General features: G+C 42.4%; 1 protein-coding gene across 6 annotated transcripts; it reads right to left on the reverse strand.

The window, feature by feature from the left end:
• Positions 1–457: 457 nt before the first annotated feature.
• Positions 458–14,375, reverse strand: si:ch211-269e2.1 (cohesin subunit SA-2). 6 transcript variants are annotated; one of them, XM_035174713.2, is made up of 32 exons: positions 14,236–14,375; positions 12,978–13,081; positions 12,791–12,878; positions 12,311–12,475; positions 11,130–11,226; positions 10,972–11,048; positions 10,811–10,882; positions 10,456–10,660; positions 10,119–10,270; positions 9,942–10,015; positions 9,715–9,838; positions 9,485–9,583; positions 9,087–9,166; positions 8,897–9,004; positions 8,685–8,805; positions 8,333–8,450; positions 7,787–7,890; positions 7,571–7,663; positions 7,381–7,467; positions 7,073–7,273; positions 6,798–6,874; positions 6,615–6,690; positions 6,432–6,512; positions 6,076–6,168; positions 5,811–5,985; positions 3,514–3,650; positions 2,876–2,977; positions 2,630–2,781; positions 2,417–2,545; positions 2,151–2,341; positions 2,004–2,079; positions 458–1,907 (listed from the first exon to the last, which is right to left on the reverse strand). In XM_035174713.2, the coding sequence occupies exons 2-32, from the start codon at positions 13,025–13,027 to the stop codon at positions 1,772–1,774; spliced, it is 3,540 nt and encodes a 1,179-aa protein (XP_035030604.2). In that variant the 5' UTR covers positions 13,028–13,081; positions 14,236–14,375; the 3' UTR covers positions 458–1,771. The 6 variants fall into 6 exon arrangements, with proteins under 6 accessions (XP_035030604.2, XP_035030602.2, XP_035030603.2 ...); XM_035174711.2 differs by having other exon boundaries at positions 7,070–7,273; XM_035174712.2 differs by having other exon boundaries at positions 2,004–2,341.
• Between the last annotated feature and the right edge of the window lie 656 nt (positions 14,376–15,031).

Below are 15,031 nucleotides of genomic sequence, written 5' to 3' on the forward strand. Positions count from 1 at the left end.
ACGTCGTTCAGATGGCCAAACACACTGTATGTTGTACAGCTCTGTATTTACTATGACTTACTGTATGTGTGAGATGGGGTTTTAAATTATTATAGATGAATTTATAAATAACTGTAAATATGTATCTGGTGCTTGCTGTGTTGTAAATGATTTGGACGAATGTTTTAGACAGATTCTTTTTTCTATGTTTTAAAGTACTGAGTTTGTACTTTGACAGGACAAAAGGAAACCACTTTTAAAATGTTTTGTTTTTCTTTAAATTAATAATAAAGCCTTGGTTAATGGAAGAGTTGAGAAAACAGAGTCTGAAGTTTTATTTGATTAATGTAGTAAAAACTGGTTGTTGTATGTTCACTGTTACATCTCCAGAAGATTCTGTCCCCAAACAGTATCTGCTGCTGCTGGAGACAAGTGTAAAGATGGAAGAAAAGGGAAATGAAAAGCTTTCAAACATTTCTCACTTTGTAAAATGTCTTCTTTCATTTATTTTACTTTACAATACATAGGTAGTTTTAAGGTAACTTCAACCCAGCGTTTCCTATAAGGAGCAATAATAAAGTGACAGGTAGTAGAGGCATAATTCTTAACCAACCCCAGATAATAAACAAAGACAAATCATGGACCTGAGTTTGATCCAAATGAACAAATAAATCACTTGGTGGCACCAGTAACTTTCACATATAATCGACATGTGAAGCGATAAAGGAAAATCTGTACACAGATAAAAGCTGCTTCTCAAGTCAAACTGCAAAATGTTAAATTCAACTTGTACTTGGCCTTATTTATTATTAAGAGTAAAGCTTTTCAATAAATACCATAAATATAAAAAGACTAAAACCAACAATGTTTTAGCGCCTCTCAAAACGTTCCCACTTCCCTCCTAACAGACCCAAACACATTTACACCCACTGGATTTTTGAATATATATGTATATGTAGTATTTCACTATATTCTCCCCTTGTGCTGCTACTTCCTTGTTGCTGCTGTGTCATTTGGGAATTTCCTATACGGAGGATCAATAAAGGTTAATCTTCTCTTATAATACATGATTTTTAATAGGGCAACTTGTTCTCTATAACAGCTGAGCACCTAAATGCTTAACAAATGTTACTTGAACATGATTCAATTATCCAGGGCCTACTTTCAGGGTCGGGTTATTGCACCTTTGGAGTTCTACAGAGTATTTATCACAGGACGACAGTGGGATTTCCCATGTTTGTGGTAGTTAGGGAACATGTGAGACTATTGATGTGTTTTCAATACTTTCTAGGTGACATAACAACACAATGGCGAAGATATAAAAGCTCTAAAGACATTTTTTTGGCTACACAGACAACAGTCATTTGAATTGGCTGTGACTCAGGAGACAGAGGGTTGTCCACTAACCAGAGAGCAGTGGTTCAATCCCCAGCTTCTCCAGTCGGCATTCTGAAGTTGGACAAATAATGAGCCCCTAATTGCCCCTGAAGCGCTGCGTGAATGTGCAAATGGGATTTTTACTGTAAAGCTTTTTGAGTGGTCCATAAGACTAGAAAAGCTCCTTATAAATAGAGTCCATTTACCAATTCATTGGTCTGTTTTGGGGCTTTGAAGACAGAGTATCACCACATTAATCCTTAAAGCTGGTCTCCTCTTAAAAAACATGATGTACGAGACGTTTAGGAACTTTGGATGCTGGCCGGTCTGGACGTCTGAAGACAGAAGAAAAAAAAATAAACAAAAGAAACTCGCAGATGTTCCTCAACACCGATGTTCCTCAACCTCCTCGAATTCAAAGTTCGATCTCCACAGTGTCGTCCTCCGCCTCGTTGCTGGAGCTGAGGACGAACCCCTCTGGGTTCAGACCTCGTGCAGCAGGTTCCAGTGGAAGAGAAAAGAGATCCACGTCTGTTGTTTTCTCCTGATGACTGAGGAGTTTACCATCGTTAATACGAGTGAGATGAGGAGGATTTTATTTTTGTTCAAATATAAATCAGAATGTGAGAAATCATCGTCGGCCTCACCTTGGACTGAATTTAGATCTGTGACCTTTGCTAACTTTGGAATCGACAGGGCTGAACAGGCAGGGAGACTTACTTCCTGAAAAGCAAAAAGATGCACACGTGACGTAGCTCGTAAACAATATGATGTAACTCTGTTCTGTGCGGTACCTTCTAGTTTCTGTTTGGAGAAGGGAGAGCGATTGGGCGGGCAGGGCTTCCTGTCAGAGCTGACATAGGACACAGCATCCTCCCCTTCAGCTGCAGTCAGTAGGGAAGCACGATAGTAGACGAGCGGCTGCCAGCACTCGTCTCTGAGGTTTATGAAAAGCTCCGCTGTGTGTTTCTGCAGGTACATGAACCTGCACAGACAAAAGCATCAGAAAACGCCACGTTTATGAGATTTCAAATGCACTGTTTGGAAGTGCAGCACTTACACCGTCTTCTTGTCTGGTTTGAGCAGTTTGCTGGAGAACTCGCTGAGGATGGTCAGGTACGAGAGGAGCGGTGGCGTCGGTGTCTCCGGGGTCTGGTTAAACTCTTGGAACACAAACTCGATCCCCGTCCTGAATTAATCAACACAAAGACAAAGACGTTGAGGCACAAAAACCTGCAAATACTGACTCCAGATCGTGAGAACTTGCGCTCACCTGTGCATCATGACGACGCACTCCCGAAACTTGACGGGGTCCCCGAAGGTGAGGGCGAAGCGCCTGGCCAGCTCCTTGATGCTGGTGAAGGTCTGGACTCCTGCTTGAGCCCTGCCACCGCTCTCCTGCTCCTTTTTAAGTCGCACAAACAGCTGAGGAGCGCAGAAAAAAAACCTAGAATCAGCATCTTTCTGCTTGTGATGGGTTAACGATAATAATTTTTGGATGCATATGAAGTGACCTTACCTGTTGCAAGCAGAGGACTAGTGTGCGAGAACTCTCTATCTTATCCGTCTGTCTGGCCCTGTACATGGTCTCCTTGATGATGTCTCCAAAGTCGTTATAATACTGAGGGAAGAAAGAGAGAGAAAAAACTATTTGAGAAAGTTATTGGACATGTAAGCATTAAAGAAAAAACTAGTTATCTTACTTTAGAGTGGACACTGTGTGATCACCTAACCTCACTGACTAACACTTTGTATCACATTTGTGTAATCCATAAACAACACAAATTGTTAAAGCAAATATTTATAGTTTTACAGGAAGTTGGACTACATGTCCGACTATTTCTTGGTCAAGTGCAGAGACATTCTGGAGTTTCCCCAGAACAAGAAACACTCTGGCACATAACCCTGTTCAAACACATCCTAGCTAACCTTGTGGTGTGTTTAAACCCAACATAGATGCACGGTTGCACAATGGAACGATTTAAGGACACTTGAGCATGTGTTCAGTTTATTGGCTGTTTGGGTCCAGGAGACAAACTTCAGAGGTGCTGAGGGTCAGATCTTTTCACCTTTGGACCGAGTCATACCGACTGTTTCCCCTTGTTTAGGGCCTTTCCCCAAACTGTTGAACTATCCCTATAAGGAGTTGCCCTTTACCTTCGTGTAATACATGAAGACCTCAGCTGCGGTGCTCATCTCCAGCACCCCGTGCACTATCAGTTTGCAGAAGGCCGCCAGCAGATTTCTCCGTCTGTGAAGGTCCTCCAGCCTCTCCACCTCGGAGCCTTCGCTGACTGACGGAGCCAGACGGGAGGGGAAGTGTGCGGTCGGATGTGAAGTGGTGGAGAGCGGGGGGGGGAGGGAGGAGAGGAGGAGGGGGTGAAGTAAGAGGAGTGATTAATCATGAGAAATCATATAACAGAAAGGAAAAGAACAAAGCACAAGAGGGAAAGAGTGTTTCAGTTTGTTTCGGGACAATGGCTTTAGCAGGTGGAAATCAAAGATAACATAAGAGTAGAGTTATGGTTGTGACACCATGTGGCTTCAATCTTTCGCAGGGCTAATAAAACAGACGCGGAGGTGAGCCAGAGTTAATGGAATTTTCTCACGGAAAAAGATTGCCCTGATTTTATGATTTAACTCAGTGCCCTTGCCCTTCGAGTGATCTCTGATCCAGCAACTAATCGAAAACACTGTCTATACAACAAAACTGTTACCAGGCAAATCCAATAAAACCACGACTTTTTATTACATGTTCAAAAACCAATAATCCTGTATTGTATTTGGTTGAACATTTAAGAAATTCCCATCAGGACATTTATTGACTTCTGCGGACTCTCCCGTATTTGGATGCAATATGTTTCTGGAAGTAGAAACCCTCATGAAAGTTAATAAAGAAATGTTTTCGTTACACAGTCGAGCCGTTGAATGAATTCCTGGGTTTACCTGCAGGACTTCACAAAGAGAACACCCCGTATGTATTTCCAACATGTCAATCTTGTTTTCCTCATTTTAGATCACACAGGAGCATACTGTCCTCATCAATTTACAAGCTGCATCACTTTGCATAACAAAGTCGAACATCCTTTCATACAAATTAGTGGGCCCTGTTTCAGTCTGAAGGTATTAACAGGTTTTCCTTTGTAATTGAGGGTCAATTGTCAGGTCAGGTTGCAAATCAGGCCCCATTTGCAGTCGGCAGGCAGCTCTGCAGTGAGTTATTAAGCCAAACGCGTGGCCGTGCATTTAATATCTGCATGTTGTTACCGCGCTCTGAACCGAGGCGTCCTCTGAGCAGCAGGAGGACGCTCGGGCAGAGTGAGAGTGCCATCTACTGGGCATGTACACCACCTCGTTTTCTCCTGGGTGTCCTCAGACGCTGCCTGAACGCAAGTTTGTCCAACGCACAAATATGAAGCAGAAACTTTTATCTGAAAAGTTTACAGAGAAAATAAAACCTATTCTCAGTTTTGTAGAAGTCCTGGAACTTTAATGTTTCAAATGCATAACATGTAAAACTAGAAGGCACACAGTCGAGCCAAGGCCCGACAGTCCCCTCGTCAAACCACAATTAAATTCACTCGATCTGTCTTTTTATTTGGATCTGCGCTCAATTCCACATAGATCACAGTCCAACTGATTCTTTTCATCAGGACCCATGAATTATTCTCTGGAAAATTAGAGAAAGTGATGATAAGTGCCCTATCTGGCAAGAAATTCAATTCAATTACTTTGTTTAAGTTACATTACAATCAAGTTGTAGTTATAGAATCATTCTATATTCTATATTTTCCACCTAGTTTTCTTGAAACTTTACTTATAATTTTCTAAATTTCATAAAAATGTGTGAAGACTAGTTCATAAGCTTCCACAAATGTGCTACATCTTGTTTTACAGGTCTGATCTCATCAGTTTCAAAGACCAACATTAAGAATTTCAACCTACATGCAGCATTAATGTCAATGTAATTATTGTTTACTGATTATCAAACCTATCTATAATGAATGGTAGTTCAAAGTCATAAAATAGCAAAATTAAGAATTTAGTATAATGGACATTTGTATGAGTCTATGCACTATTTTTAATTTATCTACAACTAAAATAAACAAATGTATTTTAAAGTCCTTAAAAACTGTAGAAACTTACATTTTTGCAATTTCCTTTATAATTATAACCACATTTTTATCTTGTTAATATCTTAATTTAAAGTTTAAAACAAAACATTTTAAGGTGGAAAATACAGAACCTGTGTTACTGCTGCATCTACTCCTTCTCAGGCATTGATTTAAAATAAATCCAGGATCTATCACATTTGTATAAACTACTGAATGAACCAAAGTATTTGTCACAAAATCATTTTCATGTGCTGATTTATTGTGAGCACAGAGATGAATGTGAAAACATCCCTCTCCTGTCAAACTCCCGCACAGTGAAGGTGAAGGAAACCGTCTCACCTCTGCTCTGACTGTCACAGTCTGGGCCAACAAAGACGTGCATGCATACAAAGGTCGACAGCGCCCTCTGCAGTTTGGGACTGGGCGTGTGGAGCAGCGGACCGAAGGAGGTGGGATCCCACACATGGGTCTGGTAGGAATGAGCCACCAGGACGTCACACACACCCAGGAAAGCCTGAAAACAGAGAAATGACAGAACGATTGGAAAAGGCTCAAATAAAAGAGGAAACGGTGCCAAAACCGACACCTGACGGCTGCTGCCCACCTGATGTCGGACGCTGTGGTCGGAGTGAGAGAGACAGCGATGACTCCGCTCACAGAACAGGCGCAGCTGGAGCCTCTGGGCCACAGCCTTCTCCTTAAATATACACACACACACACACATGCATTGTGTTGTTTTCAAAAAGGAAACTAAAAGAGAAGCTGAAACTGTGCAATCTTGTGACTGAACCTAAAACTCTTCCGTATTCTTACAAAGAAACCTTAAACCCAATAAGGTTTTTAAGCAATAGATATATTCTATTTAATGGTTTTCCATTTATGTAAAAAAAACATCAGCATTTCATATCTTTACCTTTCACGTTTACACTAACTACACATATCAAATCCGATGTAACTCACTCTGGATGTCAGAGTTCCACTGCTCACGTTGAGGGACCAGATCATGAAGAAACACAGACACTGCAGAACCTCCAGCAGCACCTTCAGACACCAGGGAAAAGACAATAAAGAAAATATAAACGAAAGGATAAATAGATAAATCCAGGGAGGTTCAATTCACGGTTCAGAGGGCAGTGACGGTACCTCGGGTGGAGCTCCTCCCGCTGACAGGAGAGGAGAGAGCAGCTGGAACAGACTCCACCGAGAGAGGTCGTGGCAGCTACAGCGACACAGAGAGAAGCAGATACAGCACAAACATATGCTCATCACTCTCAGACCAGGATCAGGACCAGGACATCAGAGGCTCACACTTCATTCAGATCTTACTTGTGGAAAGCTCTGAGTTTCCTCAGTGTGGATAAAATGTCTCCGGTTTTCTCCTCATCAGCAGAGAAACAGTCGCCCTGAAACAGATAAACAGGAAGTAATGAGTTGTTTTCTTAACCCAGGCTCATTGTTCTTTGCCAGTAAAAGGGAGTTGACTGTTGGTGTGTTGGCTGCCAAACATCAACCGTCAACATCTGTGATCTTAGATGTACGAAATTACACAAAAGATGGATTTTCCATTTTAAATCCTGTTTGAAGGATTTGAGGCCTACCACCTGCAATGAGTCCTCCAGCAGAACTGTCAGTTTGTCCACCCAGGTCTGGACCAAAGAGTCTCTGGCGTCCCGCGCCACAGAGCCACAGGACGTCTCCTCTCCACACAGACTCAGGTACGTGCGAGCCGCTGCCTCCACAACCACGGGGCCCGAGTGGAAGTCCAACACAGCTCCCAGCTCTGCCATCAGGCTGGAAACCGCCTGAGGTGGAAGACGAGAACAGAAACAGTTGGTTTTAGAATCTGCAGACTGTGACGTTCTGAGACATTGTTCATGTTTGTGTAAGTTGAATGTCCTGAAATGCAGACCTGTGTGTTTTCAGCCTCAGGACACTCAGGGATGAAGAACTGAGGAATCCTCAACAGGGAGGCCACGACGTCTGAGCTACTTGAAAACTGGTCACAAACGACATCACACAACAGACATGATAGTGTAACGTACAGAGAGAAGAATCTTCTCCACTAAATAAAATGTCACAACTATGTGAGGAATAAAAACCTTATTCAGTAGCTTTGGGAGAACAGTGAGGAGATGTTCGGTGAGTTTAGTGCAGTCATCGATCTGAATCTTCTTTTCTCTGGCATTCAATGCCTGGAATTTTAATATACCACAGTATACTTGTTGATTTTATAGATGCCTCAGTCCAAAGCAAATTTCACAAGTAAAATTTAATTCCTGATTTGTTTCAAATTTTTTATATTTTCCCTCACTGACCTTCTTCGCTCCACTTCTGCCGGCCAGGGCTGGTCCCTCTGAGGCCTGACGCACCGACGCCACCAGGATCTCTACGAGCAGTGCTTGTTCTGCCAGTGTAAGACCTGCATACACACACAGTCAATATATGGTAAAGTTGGCTGCGATAAAATACAAACAACATATTAATAATAAGCAATAATAACCAATTAAAAATTAAAATAAAAGATGTTGAATTTCAAACAATAATAAAAGTGCTCTTAAAATCACATGGAGAGAAAACAAGGACAAAATACATTTCATTCTGTAGAGCATCATTATTCTACAAAACATCCTGTAGACAAGAATAAGGTATTTAGATGATGAGACGGTATTTAGATGTATGGCTGCTCTCACTAATCACTATATACTGTAGTGGGTTAGGTGATGACACTGGTCATCAATGGGTTTAAAGAAATCTTCTCAGATGACCAATCGTTATCCATAATAAATTTTAAAAAAGTATCATTGCCTGTTCCACCACTGACACAGAACCACACACATATTGACACACACACATTTTCTCACCTGGACCGTGTGAGGACGGTTCCTGCAGCAGTATGGACGTGAGTGCAGCCCAGTCCTTCAGCAGAGCTCCGCCACAGTCCCACAGGCTGTCCACCAGGTACACTACGTGTTTGTGCAGCTGCACACACACACACACACACACACACACACACACACACACACACACACACACACACACACACACACACACACACACACACACACACACACACACACACACACACACACACACACACACACACACACACACACACACACGTTAGTTCATGTCTGGGAACATGGTGCATAAAAAAACACACAACATCATGATGTGAAAATAAACTGAAACCCTTAATGAGCCGACAGATTTCACCTCAGACTCCTGGTGAAACTGCAGCAGAGACTTCAGTCTGGCAGAAGTTTGGAGTTTATGTGCCTCCTCCTCATTTATTTCATCCTGGGAATCAGATGTATGAGCTCCAGAGCTGAGAAGCCTGAGAGGAACCAACAATATCCAGGTAAACATGAATTATCTGTTTTTTGTTTGTTTTGTTTTGTTTTATTTTCTTCTCAGGTTCAACTCACTTCAAGTAGAGCAGCTCCCCTGCGGCGGCTGCTAGAGGTCGCTGTGAGGAGTAAACGAACTGGAGCAGCTGCTTGTAGTCGTCTGGACTCAGCACATCATCACATGTTCTGCAAAATTATTGCAAGTGGGAAAACATGTAGGATGGATGGAAAATAAAGGACAAGAACAACAAACATGTTGGTGACTGACCTGGAGATGAGAAGCAGCAGCTTCATGGTCTGTACTGATACTTCATTGTCCTTATCCAGCGTCATGGAGATCATCCGCTCCTAAAGCACAAACAGTAAACGCCACACATATCTATGTTTAACCCTCATTCATCAAAGTTTCTGATAGAGTCCATGGACTGTATACAAACATGAACATGTAACTTGTGTTGCTTTGTAGTGTCAAAAACACAGATGTATCCCCCATCTCTGGAGCTCTTTAGACTTTGTGGCCTATTTTGGTAACTAAAAAAGTTAAGAAACTTGTAGAATGACATAAATTAAATGAAAAGAGGCAGATGTTTTAATACTTTTTGTAAATGTTTTACTCCCCCCTAGTGGCTATGGTTCATTGATGCAGCTTTAAGCAGGTTGGGTTACCTTGAAGCGGCTGGTGAACAGGTCAAGTTTGGGGAGAAGCAGAGGATCCCCAAACAAACCCTGCAAACCTAACACACACTTGAGACGCACATCTGGTGTCTAAAAGACAGAAAGATGATATGCACATCAGCACATTCGGTTTATAAACACAGCGAATAGCTTGTTTTCTAACATTTCTAATCATTATATTGGACAAGATTAAAAAATATTGTGACTTTGCTGTTATTTACTTTGTCGTACATCATCCAGCCCATGTATTTGAGGTAGGTGTCGTTCAGGAATTCAGAACTGTAGAGCTTCATCCACAAACCCAACTCCTCCACACAGATAGAGCGAATTTCTGGAAGCACATCGCTGCACGGAAACACACAAACAGACACACACGCTGACTCAATAGTGATGATGATGCACATTAAACGCTCAGCTACGACCAGCATACTCAGTGAAGTTAATTTACCGATATCTCTTGAGAAAAACCCCTTTAAAGACGATGTCCATCATGCTCTCTATCTCCACCCTCTTCCCCTGCAGCTGGAGGAGCAAGAGGAAGGAAAGATGTGACGTGACACAGAGCTAAGTTTAAAATCTTCTACATTCTCCTCTTCCCAGCCAGGCCCAGGGTGACATGTCTCACCTCTGCGATCTTCTTCTGTATTCTCTCCAGCTGCGGAGTGAGTTTCTGTCGCGTGGTCTTTGTCTTCGGCACCTTGTACAGTTTCTGACTGTTTTCAATCCCGACACTCAGGCTCAGAGCCACGCCCACCAGAGCACTCAACAGCTTCACCGCTTATTAGAGAAAACAAGAGAACAGATTGGTTTACTCAATACCTGTGTGTGTGTGTGTGTGTGTGTGTGTGTGTGTGTGTGTGTGTGTGTGTGTGTGTGTGTGTGTGTGTGTGTGTGTGTGTGTGTGTGTGTGTGTGTGTGTGTGTGTGTGTGTGTGTGTGTGTCTGATCTTCACTGATCCTCACCTGCGAGCGTACAGGTGTGTCTGAAGGCCCGTATGTAAGAGTTCGACAGCTCCGTGAGCAGCGAGATCAGCGTGTTCATCAGGTAACTGTCGAAGATGACGCTGTGCTGACACTGAGCCACCAGCACCGACACGAAGTCACAGAACTCGGAGTGGAACCAGCGACCGTACGGACCTGACTGTGTGAGGGGATACTCCACACTGTCCTACAGCAGAGAGGAGGGGGGAAATAGGGAGGAAACCACTTTGTAAGTTCGAGAAGTGAATCACTCAATAATCTCAATTGTTTTCTTTAACTTCCTAATGTGAAGGATGGGGAAGAGAAAAAGTGCAGAAAGGAGTTGTGTTGCACTGACTGTGTCCATGGGCCACGTCACTGTGAGGATCCACGGAAAGGCCAGAAACTTTTTATACTGCAGACTCGCCACCTGAGACGCACACAGTCACACAGTTTCAGTTCAGAGTGTCGTAACTGAGGGATTCAAGACGTCGTTAAGGCAGATTCAAGACGTCGCACCTCGTCCAGCTCCTCCACCATCTTACTCATCACATCACTGTCCTCTCTGCTCTGACACATCTCTGCTGTGACCACACCTGATGAAGACAGAAGGGAAACAAAGACATGAATCTGTGTGTTCTGCCTGTGTGTGTGTGTGTGTTTGTGTGTGTGTTCACCTTTGCATCCACAGCACTGGATGAAGAAGCTGATGAGATCGAGGAGAGACGAGTCTCTGTCCGTCACATAAGCCTTAATCCAGTCGTCTATCACCGCCTGTTTCACACAACAGTGCGTTTATGTTAAAGGAGACATAGCATGCCCATTTTACCACAAGTTGATATGGTTCCTTGGGGTCTTAATGAAATGTCTGTAACATACTTTGGTCAAAATACCACAAGGATCATTTAAAACAGCACCCTTTTTACCCTGTCTAAAACAGCCCTCCACAGAGTGACCTGTTTTGAGTGCCTGTTCCTTTAAATGCTAATGAGCCAGCTCCCCCCTCCCCCCATGATTTTAAAGGATATAAATTACATATTTTATATGATATAAATGATCAACTATGCATCCCATACTTTGTATTCCCCTTCTGTTGTCCTGGAGTTTTAATTTTCCCAATCACATAATTAAATGTCCCCCTCTGCCCATCCACTACAAGCACACAAGCAGACAGACAGAGAGAGAAAGAGAGGGGTGGGGGGGGCTATGAAGACCATCATTTACCCCCGAACCCCGACATTCAACGGGTACAACAACAAGCGGAGAAAGCAGAATCGCGGGCTGACCAGCGCGGAGAAATGCTCGTCCGTGTGAACAGCCAGGCGGCTGCGCGGCCGGGAAACGGCGCTGCGCTGCCTCGCAGCCTCGCTGCGTCCGGTGTAAACCCGGCGTAACGAGTGTGGGGGGGTGGGGGGGTGAGCCAAGGCCATGTTGGGAGACTTCCAGTGTATTGTGACGACACAATACACAGGAAGCTCATTCCAGCCACTCAAGCATGACGTTTCTGACTTAGAGGAACCATAACAAAACGCGCAAGTGTTTTTTTCCCAGAGTTTTGGGGTTGGTAGACATGCCAGATACCCACATTAACCTGTAGAAGCACTAACAAAGTGGAATTTTCATGATATGTCCCCTTTAATGTCTTGAAAACATTATAGATAATTATCAGTTTATCCTCGCTGGTTTTTTCAGGTGTTTTCAAGTATAGACACTTTCTGTTTTTATAACTGTAAATGTTGTTTGCACGCAACTGAATGAGAAGTTTCAGTGTGTAATGCTGTTTATGCTGTCTATATTCAGAGGTATCTACTGTAGCTGTGTATGCTTCCTTGTTGGCTACAGAGGAAAGTTATCCTACCCGCATGGCACTCCTGCCCATAGTGATAACCTCGAACAGGGTGACGTTCTCCACATGTCTCCGTTTACCGCGGCGGCCTCTCGCTCTGCCGACGCTGCTGCAGCCGGCTCTGGCACTTTTGCGTTTGACATTCTCTGAGCCCTTGTGAGCTCTTTTCCTTCTTCTCTGAAAATGCAACAAGTGAGAAAGAAATGCAGAAAAATCTCACATGGGAGAAGCTAAAATAAATATTTTCCTTTTTGGCTTTAAAGAAATGACGACTTTTTAAAAATGCAAATCAAAGGGTGCGGCAGGTTTCAACTCTAAATTTGATCTACAACGATGCAGATCGTATTAATTGCATCATGGGATTGTGCATTGTGTGTGTGTTTTACTCAATGTGCACCTCCCTCCTCTGTCAATATTACTGCTCTTCAACTGCTGCTCTTCTTACAACAGCTAGCGAGCTGAATAATCTGTCGTCAGTACAAAAACATGTACCACGTTCTTTTGTTGATTCTCGTTTCCCGACTCGTCCTCGGAATGATTGACAGCACCAGAGGAGTTAGCCTCATCATGCGATTTCTTACTGGGAATCGCAAAAAACATGAAATTAGATGACGTTAATTATAAACTAAATTATTCAAGGGAACACACTGTCAGTAAACAAGGTAAAGTAGATGCTCACGTCTGCTCTGAGGACCTAGACGCAGCTGCAGCTGTGGACTCAGGGATCATCTCACTCCTCAGATCTTTACACAGGACTCAGGTGTGTGTGTGTGTGTGGTTCATCTGGAAACACAACATGATCAGTGTCTGAGACTTATGGTTAAAAGAAACAGATTGTACGATCACAATAATGGATACTTGATCAGTATCAAGCCAAGGTTGACATAATTATGAATATCTGACTGATAACCTGATCTCCAGTAATGTTAGGTTGCTTGATCCCCAAAGTATTGATACTATTAATATTGCACCTTAATCAGAGAATCAATACCAGTGTCAATGGGATTTGTACCAAAAGAGGAAAGGAACACGACAATATCATCACATGTTGAATCACATCCTCGGCACATGAACTCTTCTTAGTGCTATTGTGCATTTACACTAATAATCAGTCAACAATTGACCCTGGAATAAAAATACAGAAAAGATCTGCATTTATACACTTTATATAAATACATAGTTTATTATCTTAATTCAAGTTCTACATGTTTGGCTGTATTTACATATTATTTTTATTTAGAGTTATTCATAATAAAGTTTATGGTTAAACTGTAAAAAATCAAGATTCAATTACATGTATTTGTCATAATGTTTTTATTATAACATATTAAGAATCATTACCGCATAGCTTTTGTTTTTAATACAAAGCCGATATATTGGTATTGGAAATGTTTTGACTTAATATCAGTATTAAAAATCCATATCAGCCAGACTCTCATTCAGTTTACTAACAAAGATCTTGACATTTGAGAAGCTAGAAATGACAAATATTTGATATTTTTACTCAAACATAATAACCTAATCGATTAATCATTGCATCAATCAATCATGACGTAGTTCTGGCTGCTTCTCATAATAAGAACTGTAGTATAAAAATAAAATGATATTCTAAGATAATAATAAGACTGTGTTATTTGTTGAATTGGAACCAAACTAAATGTTGCGGACTAACAACCCTCCTCTGCTGAGTGACAGGCGGTTCACATGATGGGTTACACGCCCCCGCCGCTGGTTGCTCGAGGACACTTCGGCAGAGTAGAAGCAGGTTCTCATCGTGATTACAGACAAAACAACACTGTGTATGTATCGAACTCCTACTTGTTTAGCTAACACGTGATTTGACGCACAGAGAAATGTCCGCTGTCATTTCCTGAACTCGCCCTCAGCTTGAATGTGATTGGCGGATAAGCTCACAGCTCGCTGGGTCTCAAACTTACCTTTTTCACATGTTTTCATTCTTCTGCCACTTTCACCGGAGCTTTGTTTTCAAACCTGAACGATGACAGACTGAAACAATTCAACTCCCTCCATGAAAATCCTCCTCCTCAGCCCCGCAGCTCTCACAGTCAAGCTGCCGGACAGCCTACCCGCTCCTGATTGGCCGGTACGTCAGCGGGAACGTATGTGATTTGGTGTTCTGACACGTCACTCACAGGTAAGTCCCGCCTGAGTGTTTTTGTCATTGTGCGCACCACGCAGCAGGGGAAACATCTGTAGGAGACATCGGTAGGAGACATCGATAGGACACATCTGTAGGAAACATCTGTAGGAGACATCATTAGGACACATCTGTAGGAGACATCTGTAGGAAACATCTCTAGGAGACATCTGTAGGAGACATCTGTAGGAAACATCTCTAGGAAACATCTGTAGGAGACATCTGTAGGAGACAAATGTAGGAAACATCTCTAGGAAACATCTGTAGGAAACATCTGTAGGAAACATCCCTAGGAAACATCCCCATGGAAACAACTGTACGTGAAGAAGAGGAAGAGAAACAATAACACAAACAACGTGTTGTTTCCTCAGTAGAATATAAACATATCAGACCCTGAATGTGTGTTTTAATCATAGACTGTATATTATAAATATATATATATATATATAATATATTAATTAACTTGCTGTTTTCATTCAGGTGAAACTACTTTGACATCTTACTCAACTTTATTTGTGGAGTAAATAAACCAGAGGTGAACAAAGTGATGTACAATAAAATGTACTGCTATAAAA

This window comes from Hippoglossus stenolepis, chromosome 13 (genome assembly GCF_022539355.2).
Source record: "Hippoglossus stenolepis isolate QCI-W04-F060 chromosome 13, HSTE1.2, whole genome shotgun sequence".
Classification (NCBI taxonomy): domain Eukaryota; kingdom Metazoa; phylum Chordata; class Actinopteri; order Pleuronectiformes; family Pleuronectidae; genus Hippoglossus; species Hippoglossus stenolepis.